The 12,801-nt window shown below is 35.7% G+C and overlaps 1 protein-coding gene across 1 annotated transcript; it reads right to left on the bottom strand.

Annotated features, from left to right (window-relative positions):
* Positions 1-3,998: 3,998 nt before the first annotated feature.
* On the bottom strand, positions 3,999-12,759 carry LOC110018497 (receptor-like kinase TMK4; the record flags this gene model as incomplete). The annotated part of the gene is given in 2 exon segments (XM_020715833.1): positions 3,999-4,830; positions 10,271-12,759. Coding segments are annotated over 2 exon segments (2,796 nt in total). The 5' UTR covers positions 12,600-12,759.
* Positions 12,760-12,801: the final 42 nt, after the last annotated feature.

Below are 12,801 nucleotides of genomic sequence, written 5' to 3'. Positions count from 1 at the left end.
CTAGAGACAGTACGTTTGCTACTCTCTATTGCGGCACATGAAGGATGGGAGGTTCATCATATGGATGTGAAGTCAGCCTTCCTCAACGGTGATTTGGAAGAGGAAGTGTATGTCACTCAACCGCCGGGATTTGAAATAAAGGGAGAAGAGCACAAGGTGTTAAAACTGCACAAAGCATTGTACGGTTTGCGTCAAGCACCTAGAGCCTGGATAAATCATTGAAGGTGAGAGGTGTTCTTTAGAGCATGCAGTGTACATGAGAAATCAAGGTAAAAGAATTTTAATTGTTGGAGTCTACGTGGATGATTTAATCATCACTGGAGAGTGTATTCAAAACATAGATAAGTTCAAATCACAGATGAAGAAATTGTTTAGCATGAGTGATCTTGGGTTACTAAGCTACTATTTGGGAATTGAAGTATGTCAAAATTCTCAAAGGATTACACTTAATCAGTCGGCATATGCAAGAAAGGTTTTAGACAAATGCGGCATGAAAGATTGCAACCCTTCGCAAATTCCGATGGAACCTCGTCTAAAACTGAGTAAGGAAAGCACAAGTCCACCTGTAGAAACAACTTTGTACTGAAGTATTGTTGGCAGTTTAAGATATCTACTGGACACACGCCCATGTTTGGCATTCTCTGTTGGCATGGTGAGTAGATACATGGAAAGACCCACAACGGAGCACATGGCCGCAGTGAAACACATATTACGGTATGTGAAAGGAACTTTAAACCTTGGTTGTGTTTATGAGAAGAAGAAAGGAAGCTTGAAACTGGTCGGTTACTCAGATAGTGATCTAGCTGGTGATACTAATGATAGGAAAAGTACCTCGGGTTTAATATTTTTCCTTGGGTCAAATCCTATTAGTTGATGTTCACAAAAACAGAAAGTGGTTGCGTTATCTTCCTGTGAAGCAGAGTACATAGCTGCATGTGCAACTGCGTGTCAAGGAGTGTGGCTGGGACGACTATTGGCAGATTTGTTAAAAACTAAAGTTAAGAAAGTAGTTATGAAGATTTATAATCAGTCCGCAATTGCATTAAGCAAGAATTCAGTTTACCATGAGAGGAGCAAACATATCGATACCCGATTCCACTACATTAGATATTGTGTTGAATCTAGAATCAATGAAATTCAACATGTTTGCACAGAAGATCAGCGTGCTGATATTCTGACAGTCACTTGCAAGATTGAAGTTCTTGGAGATGAGAGAAAAAATTGGTGTGCGAATCGTCAGCGAATGACAACAAGCTTAAGGAGGAGATTGTTTGAGTTAATCTAGTTGTCTAGAAATTGTTTATGTATTTTTGCACATTTTTCATGTGGATTAGGATGTTATGAAAACCGGTTTGTGGTTAGGTGGTTAGGAAAACCGTTAGGTGGTTAGTTGATATTCTAAAAATAAATGTGAGTGAATGATTTGTATGATTATACTTATTTATTTCATATGCATATTATAATAATAAGATATTGGATGATATTTATAATGCAAATAAAACATTTTATGACATGTTTGCATGTGCATGCTTGACTATGATAGAGTTCACCCATTTATGAGACTAACAAGAGAACATTAAAATACTCATGCACGTAAATAAAAAAAGATATTAATATTAATGTATTTTCATTAGTACAAACTTAGACAGTGCTCTTGCGACAGTTGTATGTAGATTAAAAATATATATTAATATGTAAATAATATAGTAAGACATAGTGAATATTTAGAATTAACTTAAATGATCATATTAAATATTACAAACCTTCAAATGCTTTTAGATAGACTTACAAAAAATTTTAACCTACATTCATATTATTTTTTTTTCCATTGTATTACTATAATTTAGGAATATGCGTATTACCTAGTTTTTAATTGCTTACTATTATTTTGAACTATCATTTCAAGTTTAATTATTGAATTAAAAGATGAACTATAAAAGAGAAATGAGCAATTAGAAATGAGGTAAATTTAATTGTATTGCTTTAATTTACTCTTTTTTTTATATAGTGACTCTTTCATTTGTTAAATATTAGTTATAGAAACATAATATAGAAAAATTTAATTTCACCGTCCAACCGTCTGTACCCACCTTGATTAATTCCAAACTTTGGACAAAGTTGTGACAAATGACCACATATAAATAGCCATGAGACTATTTTGGCACTTTACTCCCCACTACTATTTATGTGGAGGTGTGCTTCTCATCTCATAATAAGTGCCCTAATTTGGCATTATTGAATGTAATGTATTTCGAATGTGGGGGACTTTGAAAATTTAGATGTTCCATTTGTTGAAAAGTAAACTTACGTGAGCCCTTGTTGCGACATCTTCTTCTCCTTCACTATTCATCTTGTAGTTCAATCTCCCAAGTGAGCTACCCTTAAGGTCTCTTCGAACAATACGATACTAACCCAATGATATAAGATAAGTAGAAAACTAAAGGTATACCTTTATCGTAGACTATTGACTATTAAATACAAAGTAATAAGTACAAAATAACAACTACAAAGCTGAGTAACAAGTGTTGAATATTAAGTAATAAGTACTACTTTATCATGGTCTGACTTCGAGTTTTATTCTAACTATACACCTCCAGTCATGTATTTTATCATCCCAATATTGCTTATTATATAGCATCTATTGTCACACTCGAGACCCCAAATCTTATTAGTATGGGATCTTGGGGAAAGCTAAGAGGACTTTTTTTTGTTCCTCTAGGAGATCTATCTTTTCCTCCGAATAATCTTTTTCATATTTCTTTCTTTCTCTCTCATCTCGCTCATGCCGCATGCCATGTCCTCCATATTCCTTGGGGTCATTTATGTTTATATTTCATGAATCTAATATACTCGATGAAGTTTCTCCTCTAACTTCAAATCACTTTCTACATATCTTTCGTTTTCTCACTGCTAGTAAGATTTGGGCATAACTTGAGCAAAAAATTTAGATGCAACAGAATAGAAGCCCGCAATTGTTACAAACCCAGTGACAAAGGTAATCAACACAACTACAAATATCACCTCATAAGAATTATTCAAGGTTTAACAAAAACTTATAGGCTGCCTCATTTGACTCCAAAATACTCTCCTAATCATCCATGCCATAGCTCAAGGGACAATTCTTTTAGGATCCAAACTTATTCATCAAAGCATGCAAACCAATGTCAAACTTTGTTGACTTTATTATTTACTGAATCTCTAAAAGGCTGCTGAAATCTTCCATCAACTTCTCCTAGAAGACCCAATTGTCATCAAAAGACTTTATTTACTCTTAAGATAGGATATGCATTTGCACACCTAACCATTATAAATCAAATATAGAAAGATTTACACACATACATGACACTTGATTCCTATGTATTTATAAATCTAATACGTAAACTTCAACTTCTACAAACATGCCACCTTACTTAATGCATGAAAAAGGTGTATTTCACTTTCTAAATGTTCAAATAGTGATATGTTTGATGTGATATGATAGTTTTGACGGTATAAATGTAAAAATTAATGTTTGATGTGTAAATACATATGAATTGGGTGGAATGTACGTAAATGCCTCTACAATATAGTTACCTATGACAATATTGTAATTCTAAAAAATTTATAAAATCATTTGTTCACAATAAAACATACAATTTATCAATCAATATATGCAAGTCGACGAATCAATGTATGTAAATGCCTCTAAAATATCATGTATTGATTTTACAGATAACAATATGAAATGCCAAAAAAACCACATATAGTGACTAAATTTATATATATATATATATATATATATATAGATATTTATACCCCTCAAAAGAAAGTATCAAAACCAGTTGCTTCAAGTACCTATTTTATGTAGCGGCCGAGCCATTCTCCAACGAGCATCTCTCCCTCGAGCTTGCAATGGGAGCACAAACCACCATAAAAGTTGCATTATGAAAAAGGGAGATTTACATACATACCACACAATTCTTATGTATTTACATAATACCACACAATTCTTATCATACCACACAATTCTTATGTATTTACATATTTAACGCTCAAAGTTTGATATTTACACCAGTACCACCTTGTTATTATGTATGTAAATGCCCCCATCAATAAGAAAAATTTACATACATAACATGCAATTCTTATATATTTACATATTTAATACCCAAGGTTTGATGTTTATGCTTATAACACTTTGGGTGTAATAAACAAATGCATGAAAATGTATATTTCACCTTTAAGAAAATAGTGATGTTGGTGTTTTTGATAATATGTTGGAGACTGGAGTGGTGTGCATGTAAATATGAATATTTAGGTGTTAAATATATAAATACAAAAGAATTCTGTGGTATGTATGTAAATGTCCATATTATCAATAAATCTAATTGAAGGTACTTGTGCTTGCCTTGTAAGTGCCGAAACTATCGATATAGGAAGATTCATCACTCACTCGCCATTTATGAACCATACTCCTAAGGCTTATGTTCGACTCGCTGCCATCATCATGATCGCTGTAATTGCTCGGAGACCACTGGTCCGCAACAGGGGACAACATGGCGACCACATTGCCCATTTCTGGCCTATTGTTGGGTTCGCGGGCGGTGCAGTGATAAGCAATCTCTGCAACATCGGCAATGCTTTCGCGAGATTCTTCGTCGGTAAAGAGAGAAGAATCAACAAATTTCGCTAAGCTAGATAGATCTTTGGGGTGGATTCGGCGAAAGGCGGCCACTAAATTGGCGTCTTCGATGGGGACAGTGTCATCGAGTACCTTTCTACTTGTCATTAGCTCCAAGAGTATCACACCAAAGGCATAGACGTCAATTTTTCGTGTGATCTTTCCGGTTACTACAAAAAAGAAAAACAGTTCTATCAGTATATATAAATATCAACAATAGAGAAGGAAAGAAGCACAATAACATGTATGAAGGTTCGCATAACTCTGACGATATTCTTCTTTTATTGCTTCATATTCTCATTCACGCCGGATCATCGACGACCAAATATTTGGTAGATTTTGGGTTGGTAAATATTTCTTTGCGAGAATCTTATGTATATAGTAAAATTTCATAAACAAGTCTCTCCTTTGATATACAAAAATAGAAGGGGCATTCACACACATACCACACAATTCTTATGTATTTATGTATCTCAAACTTAAACTTTCATATTTACGCATAGCATTCAAATATTTATTATCACAACAAAAAGAGTACTATTACCATTATTGAAAAGTCAAATACATCTTCTCATGTGTAGGTTTACAACTCCAAAGTGCTATCTATTTACATATCTCAAACTTAAACTTTCATATTTACGCATAGTGCTATTTATTTGTTTAGATATGTAAATATGGAAGTTTAGGCATGAGATATGTAAATACATAAAGAATTGTGTGCTAAGTATGTAAATTTCTCAAAATAAAAAAGGCAGATTGAGGTAACTATGAGTTCAGCTAACTTGTTTCTTTAACTAAGTGAACTTAATTACACTTTGTTACAAAATAAAAAAGGCAGATTGAGGTAACTATGAGTTTAGCAAACTTGTTTCTTTAACTAAGTGAAAAGCTTAATTACACTTTGTTCAAAAAGCATAACTAATTACTATCATTTAATAAGAAGAATGGTATTATTCATGAGAGCTAAAGTCATGGGAACATCACTCAGATTATAATATGCATTTGAATTATAGGTTGGTGCTATAAAGCCAACATTAATGTCATATGATTTTGGTAGGTGGTGTGATTATTTTATAGAAATTAAGAACTCTCTTTATTCCTATGAAATTGATATTAATATATAGTTATCTAATCATGTATTTGAATTATCTCCTTTATATGATTTGATTAACATATTAACATGATGATTTACTGAACAGTTTTTTGAAACTTGACCTGATTATGTTTGTTTGACAGCTTAGCAATATATTAAGATTTGCTAATCAATACCCAAATATGATCTTATTTTGAGCCTTATAAATATGGGTGTGTATAATTTATTGGGGCATTTACATACATACCACACATTTCTCATGAATTTACATTTCTAACATCTAAACATTCACATTTACATGCATACAAATTAAATCTTTAACATCACATCAAAAAATGCCGCAATCACTATTTTTAAAAGTGAAATACACCTTTTCAGCATAGGTTTACGACACCAAGGTGTTAACTTTGGGTCTTAGATATGTAAATACTTAAGAATTATGTGATATGTATGTGGATTTCCTTAATTTTTTTTTGAATGTATGTTGTTTTTCATTAATCTGATGAATTTAAGTTTTACTTAGCAAATAATGGTCGATAGCTTAAGGAAGAAGGATACAGTAAATAAGGGTTATTTTTTCAGTGCAAGAGCCTAAAGCTCCTTTGCTGAAACAATTGCATGGGCATTTTATTTCGGGGAATTTACATACATAACGCCATATTACCACGCAAATATTTCAAATTATCACATTCAAATTATCACCATTTTAACTTTTAAAAAGTAAAATACACCGTTTCATGCATAGGTAAGATGATATGCATGTAAAAATTGAAGTTTATGTGCTTCAAAAGGAAAATATATATATAAAAATAATTGGCGGTGGAATAATAATATACAAGAAAATATAAAATATATAATTATATAAGGTGGCTCGTAGGAAGTCTAAGAAAACAATTTGTGACGCAAAAAATTCTGCTATTAGTGATCTTTATAATAGATTAGATACTAAAGAATGAAAAATATATGTATAAACTAGTCAAATAAAAAGAAAAGAAAAGTAAATATTTTATTCAAGTAAAGCGTATTAAAGATGAAAATAAAAAAAAATACTTTTTTTGAAGAAGATATTCAATATATGTGGGTCAGTTATTTTGATAAACTTTTCAATAAAGTTTCCAAAAATAGATATTGACATTAGTGATTTTAATCTCGTTGATAATAATGAAATATTTTATTTTTACCACACATTAGTAATAAAAAAGCTAAAGAGGCTTTAAAGAGACCCAAGGGTAAGAAATCAGCAGGACCAGATGATATCGTCATTGAAGTGTGAAAATATTTAGGAGATTTTGGAGTTTTTTGGCCTACTAAACTCTTTAATATTATTTTAAGAACTAAAAAGATGTCTGAGGAGTTGAGGAAGAGTATTTAAGTTCCTATTTTTAAGAATAAAGGGGATGCATAAGAATGTGCTAGTTATAGAGGGAATAAGTTGATGTATCGTACCTTAAAATTATGGGAGAGGGTAAATGTACATAGGTTAACACATGATACAAAATTTTCTTATAATCAGTTTGGATTTATACTGGCCAGGTCTACTATGAAAACAATACATTTATTGAGAGATTTGATGGAAAAGTAAAGAGAGAATAAGAAGGATCTACATATGATTTTTATTGATTCAAAAAAAATTTATGATATGGTTCCAAGAAGTCGTAGAGTTCTAGAGAAAAAAGGTGTTGATATGACTTATATTCAAGTCATTAAAGATATGTATACTAGAGCTATTAAATGTGTTCAAAGAGGAGGATTGACCAAGTATTTTCCTATTTTGGTTGGATTACATCATAGATCGGCTTTAAGCCCATATTTTTTTTGCTTTACTTAAGGATGCACTTACTAGACTTTTATAGGAGGATGTACCTGGTTGTATGCTTTTCGCTGATAATATCCTTCTTGTAGATAAGACTAGAAAAAGAATTCAGAAAAAAAAAATTGAATTATGGAAGTCTACATTGGAGTCTAAAAACCTTTGTTCGAGTTGAACTCTTACTACATGAAATATAATTTTAGTAGTAGTAGCTCTAGTGACAGAGTTGTAACTATGGTAATCAAATCATTAAAAGGTGTTAACGTTTTAGATATCTCTAGTCTAGTATTTAGAGTGATGGTGATATAAATGGAAATGTTATTAGTAGAATTCAAGTCGATTGGTTGAAGTGGAGAAATGTTTCGGGTCTATTGTGTGATAGAAAAGTATCGCTTAAACTGAAAGAAAATTTTCATAAGATGGTGGTGAGACCTGCAATGCGCTATGACACAGAATGTTGGCCTTTCAAAGAGAAGTATTAAACAAAGTTAAGTGTTGCTGAGATGAGAATGCTTAGGTGGATGATTGGTTTGACACTTAGAGACAAAATGTGAAATGAATATATCCGTGATAGGGTTGGCGTAGCTCTAGTGGCGCCAAGATTAGAGTGAGTCGTCTTAGATAGTTTGGTCACATCAAACTTCAATCATTTGATGATCCGATTAAGAGAGTAGATGTTTTAAGTCTGACTGATGTTAAGAAAGGCAGAGTTTGACCTAAAAAGGCTTGGACATATTGTATAAAAAATAATCTTAATATATTAGAACTAAATGAAAATATGACAATCAATAGGACACAATGGAGAAAAAGGATTCATGTAGTCGACCCCACTTGGTGGGATAAAATGCTTGTTGTTGTATGTTAAATAAAATAATTACTTTAGTGAGAAAAATGCCTTTATTAATGAGTTTAACAGGAATGGGAATACTATTAATAATGTTCATTTGAAATAATAAGTAGGCGCTAAAAACTTACATTTCTATCAAGAACTGAACTACCCTAAAGTTGAGGATATCTAATTTTGGTAGGTGGTGTGATTAGTTTATAGCAATTATGAGTTAATTTGTTCCTATGAAATAGATATTTATGTGCAATTGTCTATCCTCGCAGTTGAATTCCGTCTTGATATGGCTTAGTTAACAAAACAACAATGTGCTCTACTTATCAGTAATCTAACATAGGAAATAATAATAATTCATTATGTAAATTAACTCTTAAACTGACAATATAAAAATATATCATAAATTCAAAATGAGTATTCTTAAACATATTGAACTTATGTCTTCAAGCCTTCAATAAGCTGTTTGTTTTTACTTGTTGTCATAACCCGGTATATTAGAGTATATTGTAGTGGGTTATAGATTTGCAAACTTTAGCACTATTTCAGCTTGAACAAGCACCAACAAATTCTTAAGAATTCAAATCTAATGGGGCTCATGAGTTTTATAAGGAGGACATTAATTTCCTAACTTGTCTTCTACATTTGATGAAACCTACTTCTAAAGTATTTTGGAGAAAGAAATGGCACTAGAGATTATATCAAGTAAATTATCTCATTGATTGTTTTATTGCTAAGGTACATTCTCTAAGATTTGTCCTTTTTTGTGTAAATGAAATAGAAATTGTACATGGAGTTGGGATTTCCTAAAGGAAGCTTTTTCTAAGAAGCAAATCTTCTTTGTTCTTTAATTTCACAAGCACAAATGGGCTCTCCCTACAATGTGATAGATGGGGCAATTGTGAATCTAAAACTAAATCCATGGCATGTTGAATGTCCCTTATAAATTATAGATAATCCAATAAAACCTGAAGACATATATTAGTAAATTTATCCAATATTTCTTGGATCACAATAAGAATGTAAATCTCAATAAGTTTAGCTCTAGCTTCCTTCATATGAAGCAATTGAAGAGAAAATAGATGATTGAATTCCCTCTTCAGGCTAAAATTAAATAAAAAAAAAAATAGCAATGACTAAATAATTATGAAAGTGCAATTGCGAGTAATATGTGATTTCACGCGATAAAATGCATGTAACATACACTAAAAAAATTTATAAGTTCAACCAAACATGAACTACCAAATTTAGACTTTGCACAATATCTTCTAGTAATTGCAAACTGATGGAGCTAACCTATACTTTTGTTTCTTAATGAAGAAATTAACCATCAGAAGAATTAGCAACTAGGGAAACAGGCACCCAAATGGTGTCCTTGTATAGCTATAACACCCATGCTCCTTCCTTTCTACAGGCTTGACTCTGATACTAGAGTGATAATGGTTGTGGGGTGAATATTCTTGTTGGGGCCGGCATGATGCAGGGACAAAGAGAGAGAGAGTTTTTGAGAGGTTTCCAAATTTGAAAGAACTTCTATCTTAGGTATTGGGAACCTAGGAATGGATTGTGAAGAGAATGATGCGGGGGCAGTGAGACGGTGGCCGAGAGATTTTCAAATTTGGAAGGTGGTTTGACCAAGCTCATTCCTTTGGTTCTCCCTTAGACTCGCGCCGACTTATGATGTTTATGTTACAGTTGGTGCTAATGTGGTCATTCACTTGGTGAGTTAGAAGCCTATTTTTTAAATATAGCCTTTCCTGTCTACAATAAAGTTGCAAAGGCAATAAAAATTACACAACAAAAATGATACAATATTAACAAAATTAGGAACAAATCCAACTCAATAAAGGAAGAAATATATCCACTTACTCGCATACTCAGGCGCAAGATACCCAAATGTCCCAGCTATCCGAGTGGCCATCGACTTCTCATTGTCTCCTGCAAGCTTGAGCAAACCAAAATCCGAAACCTTGCCCCTCAAATCCTTGTCAAGTAGAATGTTTGATGGCTTCAGATCCCTATGAATGAAGCTTCCCTGCATAAAATTATGGAGATACTCCATTGCCTTCGCCACATCCAAGGCTATCTTCAATCTCTGCTTCCAATTCAAGGGACAATACCCGCTCCCTTCCTGATCGAACAAGTGCTGCGCCAGCGTTCCCTCCGGCATGTACTCGTAAACCAGCAGCCTCTCATTCTCATGCTCACAATAACCTATAAGGGAAACCAGATGTTTATGCTTCGCCTTCCCAATAAGGCCAATTTCTGCCTTGAACTCTGCCACACCTTTCATGCTCAACAAATCAAGCACACACCTTTTGACAGCAACAACCATCCCATTGCTTAAAACTCCTCTGTAAACAACTCCAAATCCACCACTACCCAAAATAAAATCTTTACTGAAATTATTTGTTGCCTTCCAAAGATCCTGAATTGAGATTAAGTTCTCAGTATTTTCCCTCTGAAGTGTTGTATCAGAGCTGTTGCCATCACTGCTCTGTGTGTTAAGCTCGCTTGTAACAGTGCCATTGCCATTGAAACCAATCACCCCAACCTTAGCTTGCTCCAGCCGATCAGGAGGGGCCGCCATTCTCACTCTCTTGAATTTCTGCTTTTTTTTGCAGCCATGAAGGTAGTAAAGAAGACCAGATAAGCATCCTATAAGAAATAAAACAGCCACTACCATTCCCACAATGAACTCTGTAGAAGAATGGGATTGACCATTCTGAACTCCAGAAGAAGAAGAGGAAGAAGAAGAAGTAGGATTAGAACTCGGAGCCCCACCAGAAGCAGATCCATCAGAGTCCCCTCCTCCTGAAGAACCAGAACCAGAAGCAGAACCAAAATTGTTGCCAGCTTTCACCACTCTCACTGTGGGTGCAAAGCTAGGCACAGAACCAGTGAGTTGGTTAAAAGAAACATCAAGGAGTTGCAGCTGCTGCAAAGTGGTGAGAGAATTCGGAATGACTCCGGTGAGACTATTGTTGTTCAATATCACCTTTGTCAGGGAAGAGATATTAGCGATCTCCGGAGCAATAAACCCCTCAAAATGCTGGTTTGCAAAATTAAGCGTCACAATGTTCCCCTGCTGATCACAAATCACACCAAACCATCCTCCCCCGCCGCCACATGGATCGTTCCCGGTCCATGAACTTGCGAGCAGAACAGGGTAGCCGAACCCGGCTGCCACAGCGAGCAGCTTCATCACCTTGATGTCACAATCAGCGGACTCCGGGAGGCAGAAGCTGTTTCCCTTATCAATGTCCGCGGAGACTGCAGGTGCGAACTTGGGCTTCGGGCCTTGGAGATGATTGTTCGACAAGGAGACGTTTTGAAGAGAGGTTGCGGCAATGAGAGAGTTGGGAACGATGCCGGTGAGAGTGTTGTCGCGGAGGTTGAAGGATTTGAGGGAGGTGAGATTGGAGAGATCGGGAATGGGCCCTGAGAAAGCATTGGATTGTAGCCAGAGAAGAGAAAGCTGGCTCATCTGGCCTATAACATCGATGCGGCCGGAGAGCTTGGAACCTTGCTGGTTATTGAGGATGAAGTTGCGGATCTGGGATAGGGATAGGGAAGCAGGGAGAGAACCGGAGAGGTTGTTGTAGGAGAGACGGAGGACTTGGAGAGATGAAAGGCGGTCGAAGAAGTCGGGGAGGGAGCCGAAAACGGAGGCATTGGAGGCGGAGAAGGAGGTGAGGGGACAATCGGCCATGGAGGCCGGGAGTTGCCAGGGGGAGAAGGGATTGTCGTTGATGGAGAGCTTCTGGAGGCTAGCGAGGCCGGAGAAGAAGTCTGAGGGCACGGAAGAAAAAAGGTTGGCATCGAGAGAGACGATTTCGAGGGCGGCGAGCCCCCCGAGCGAAGGGAGTGGGCCGGAGAGTTGGTTACTGGAGAGAAACAGAGATTGCAGACTGCTGAGCGAAGAGAGAGAGGATGGGAGCGTTCCGGCGATGCCGCTGCCTCGGAGGTTGATGCCCGTGATGCGGCCGCCGGAGCAAGAGACGCCGCTCCATTTCGGGGAGCACGGATCAGAACCAGGTTTCCAATCCTCTGGAGCATTGCTCAGGCTCTTTACCAGATCGGCCATGGCTGCGGTTTCGCCTTCGTTGCCGGCAGATCGTAGGAAAGTTCCGGCAAGCAATAGGGTGAACAAGATAAGGTGGAGAGTAGCAAAAACCCGTCTTTGTTTGTTTTTCATCGTGTGAAAGGGAATGTGGGTACGGGAGAAGGAGCTGAGGAGTTTTTTTGGGTTTGGAGGTGGAGGTGGAGGTGGAGGTGAGGTGCAGAATGCTGCGGAGTGCGTCCCCTGTTGTTTCGGAAAATATTCCGATGATTCAGGCCGAAATTTTATAAGAGAACATGCGAAGTACTAAGGGAATGTCACTATATTTTTAATTATA

This window comes from Phalaenopsis equestris, unplaced genomic scaffold (assembly GCF_001263595.1).
Source record: "Phalaenopsis equestris unplaced genomic scaffold, ASM126359v1 Scaffold000022, whole genome shotgun sequence".
Taxonomy (NCBI): Eukaryota; Viridiplantae; Streptophyta; class Magnoliopsida; order Asparagales; family Orchidaceae; genus Phalaenopsis; species Phalaenopsis equestris.
The sequence above is the reverse complement of the archived record's forward strand: the minus strand, read 5'-3'. Positions and strand labels throughout refer to the sequence as shown.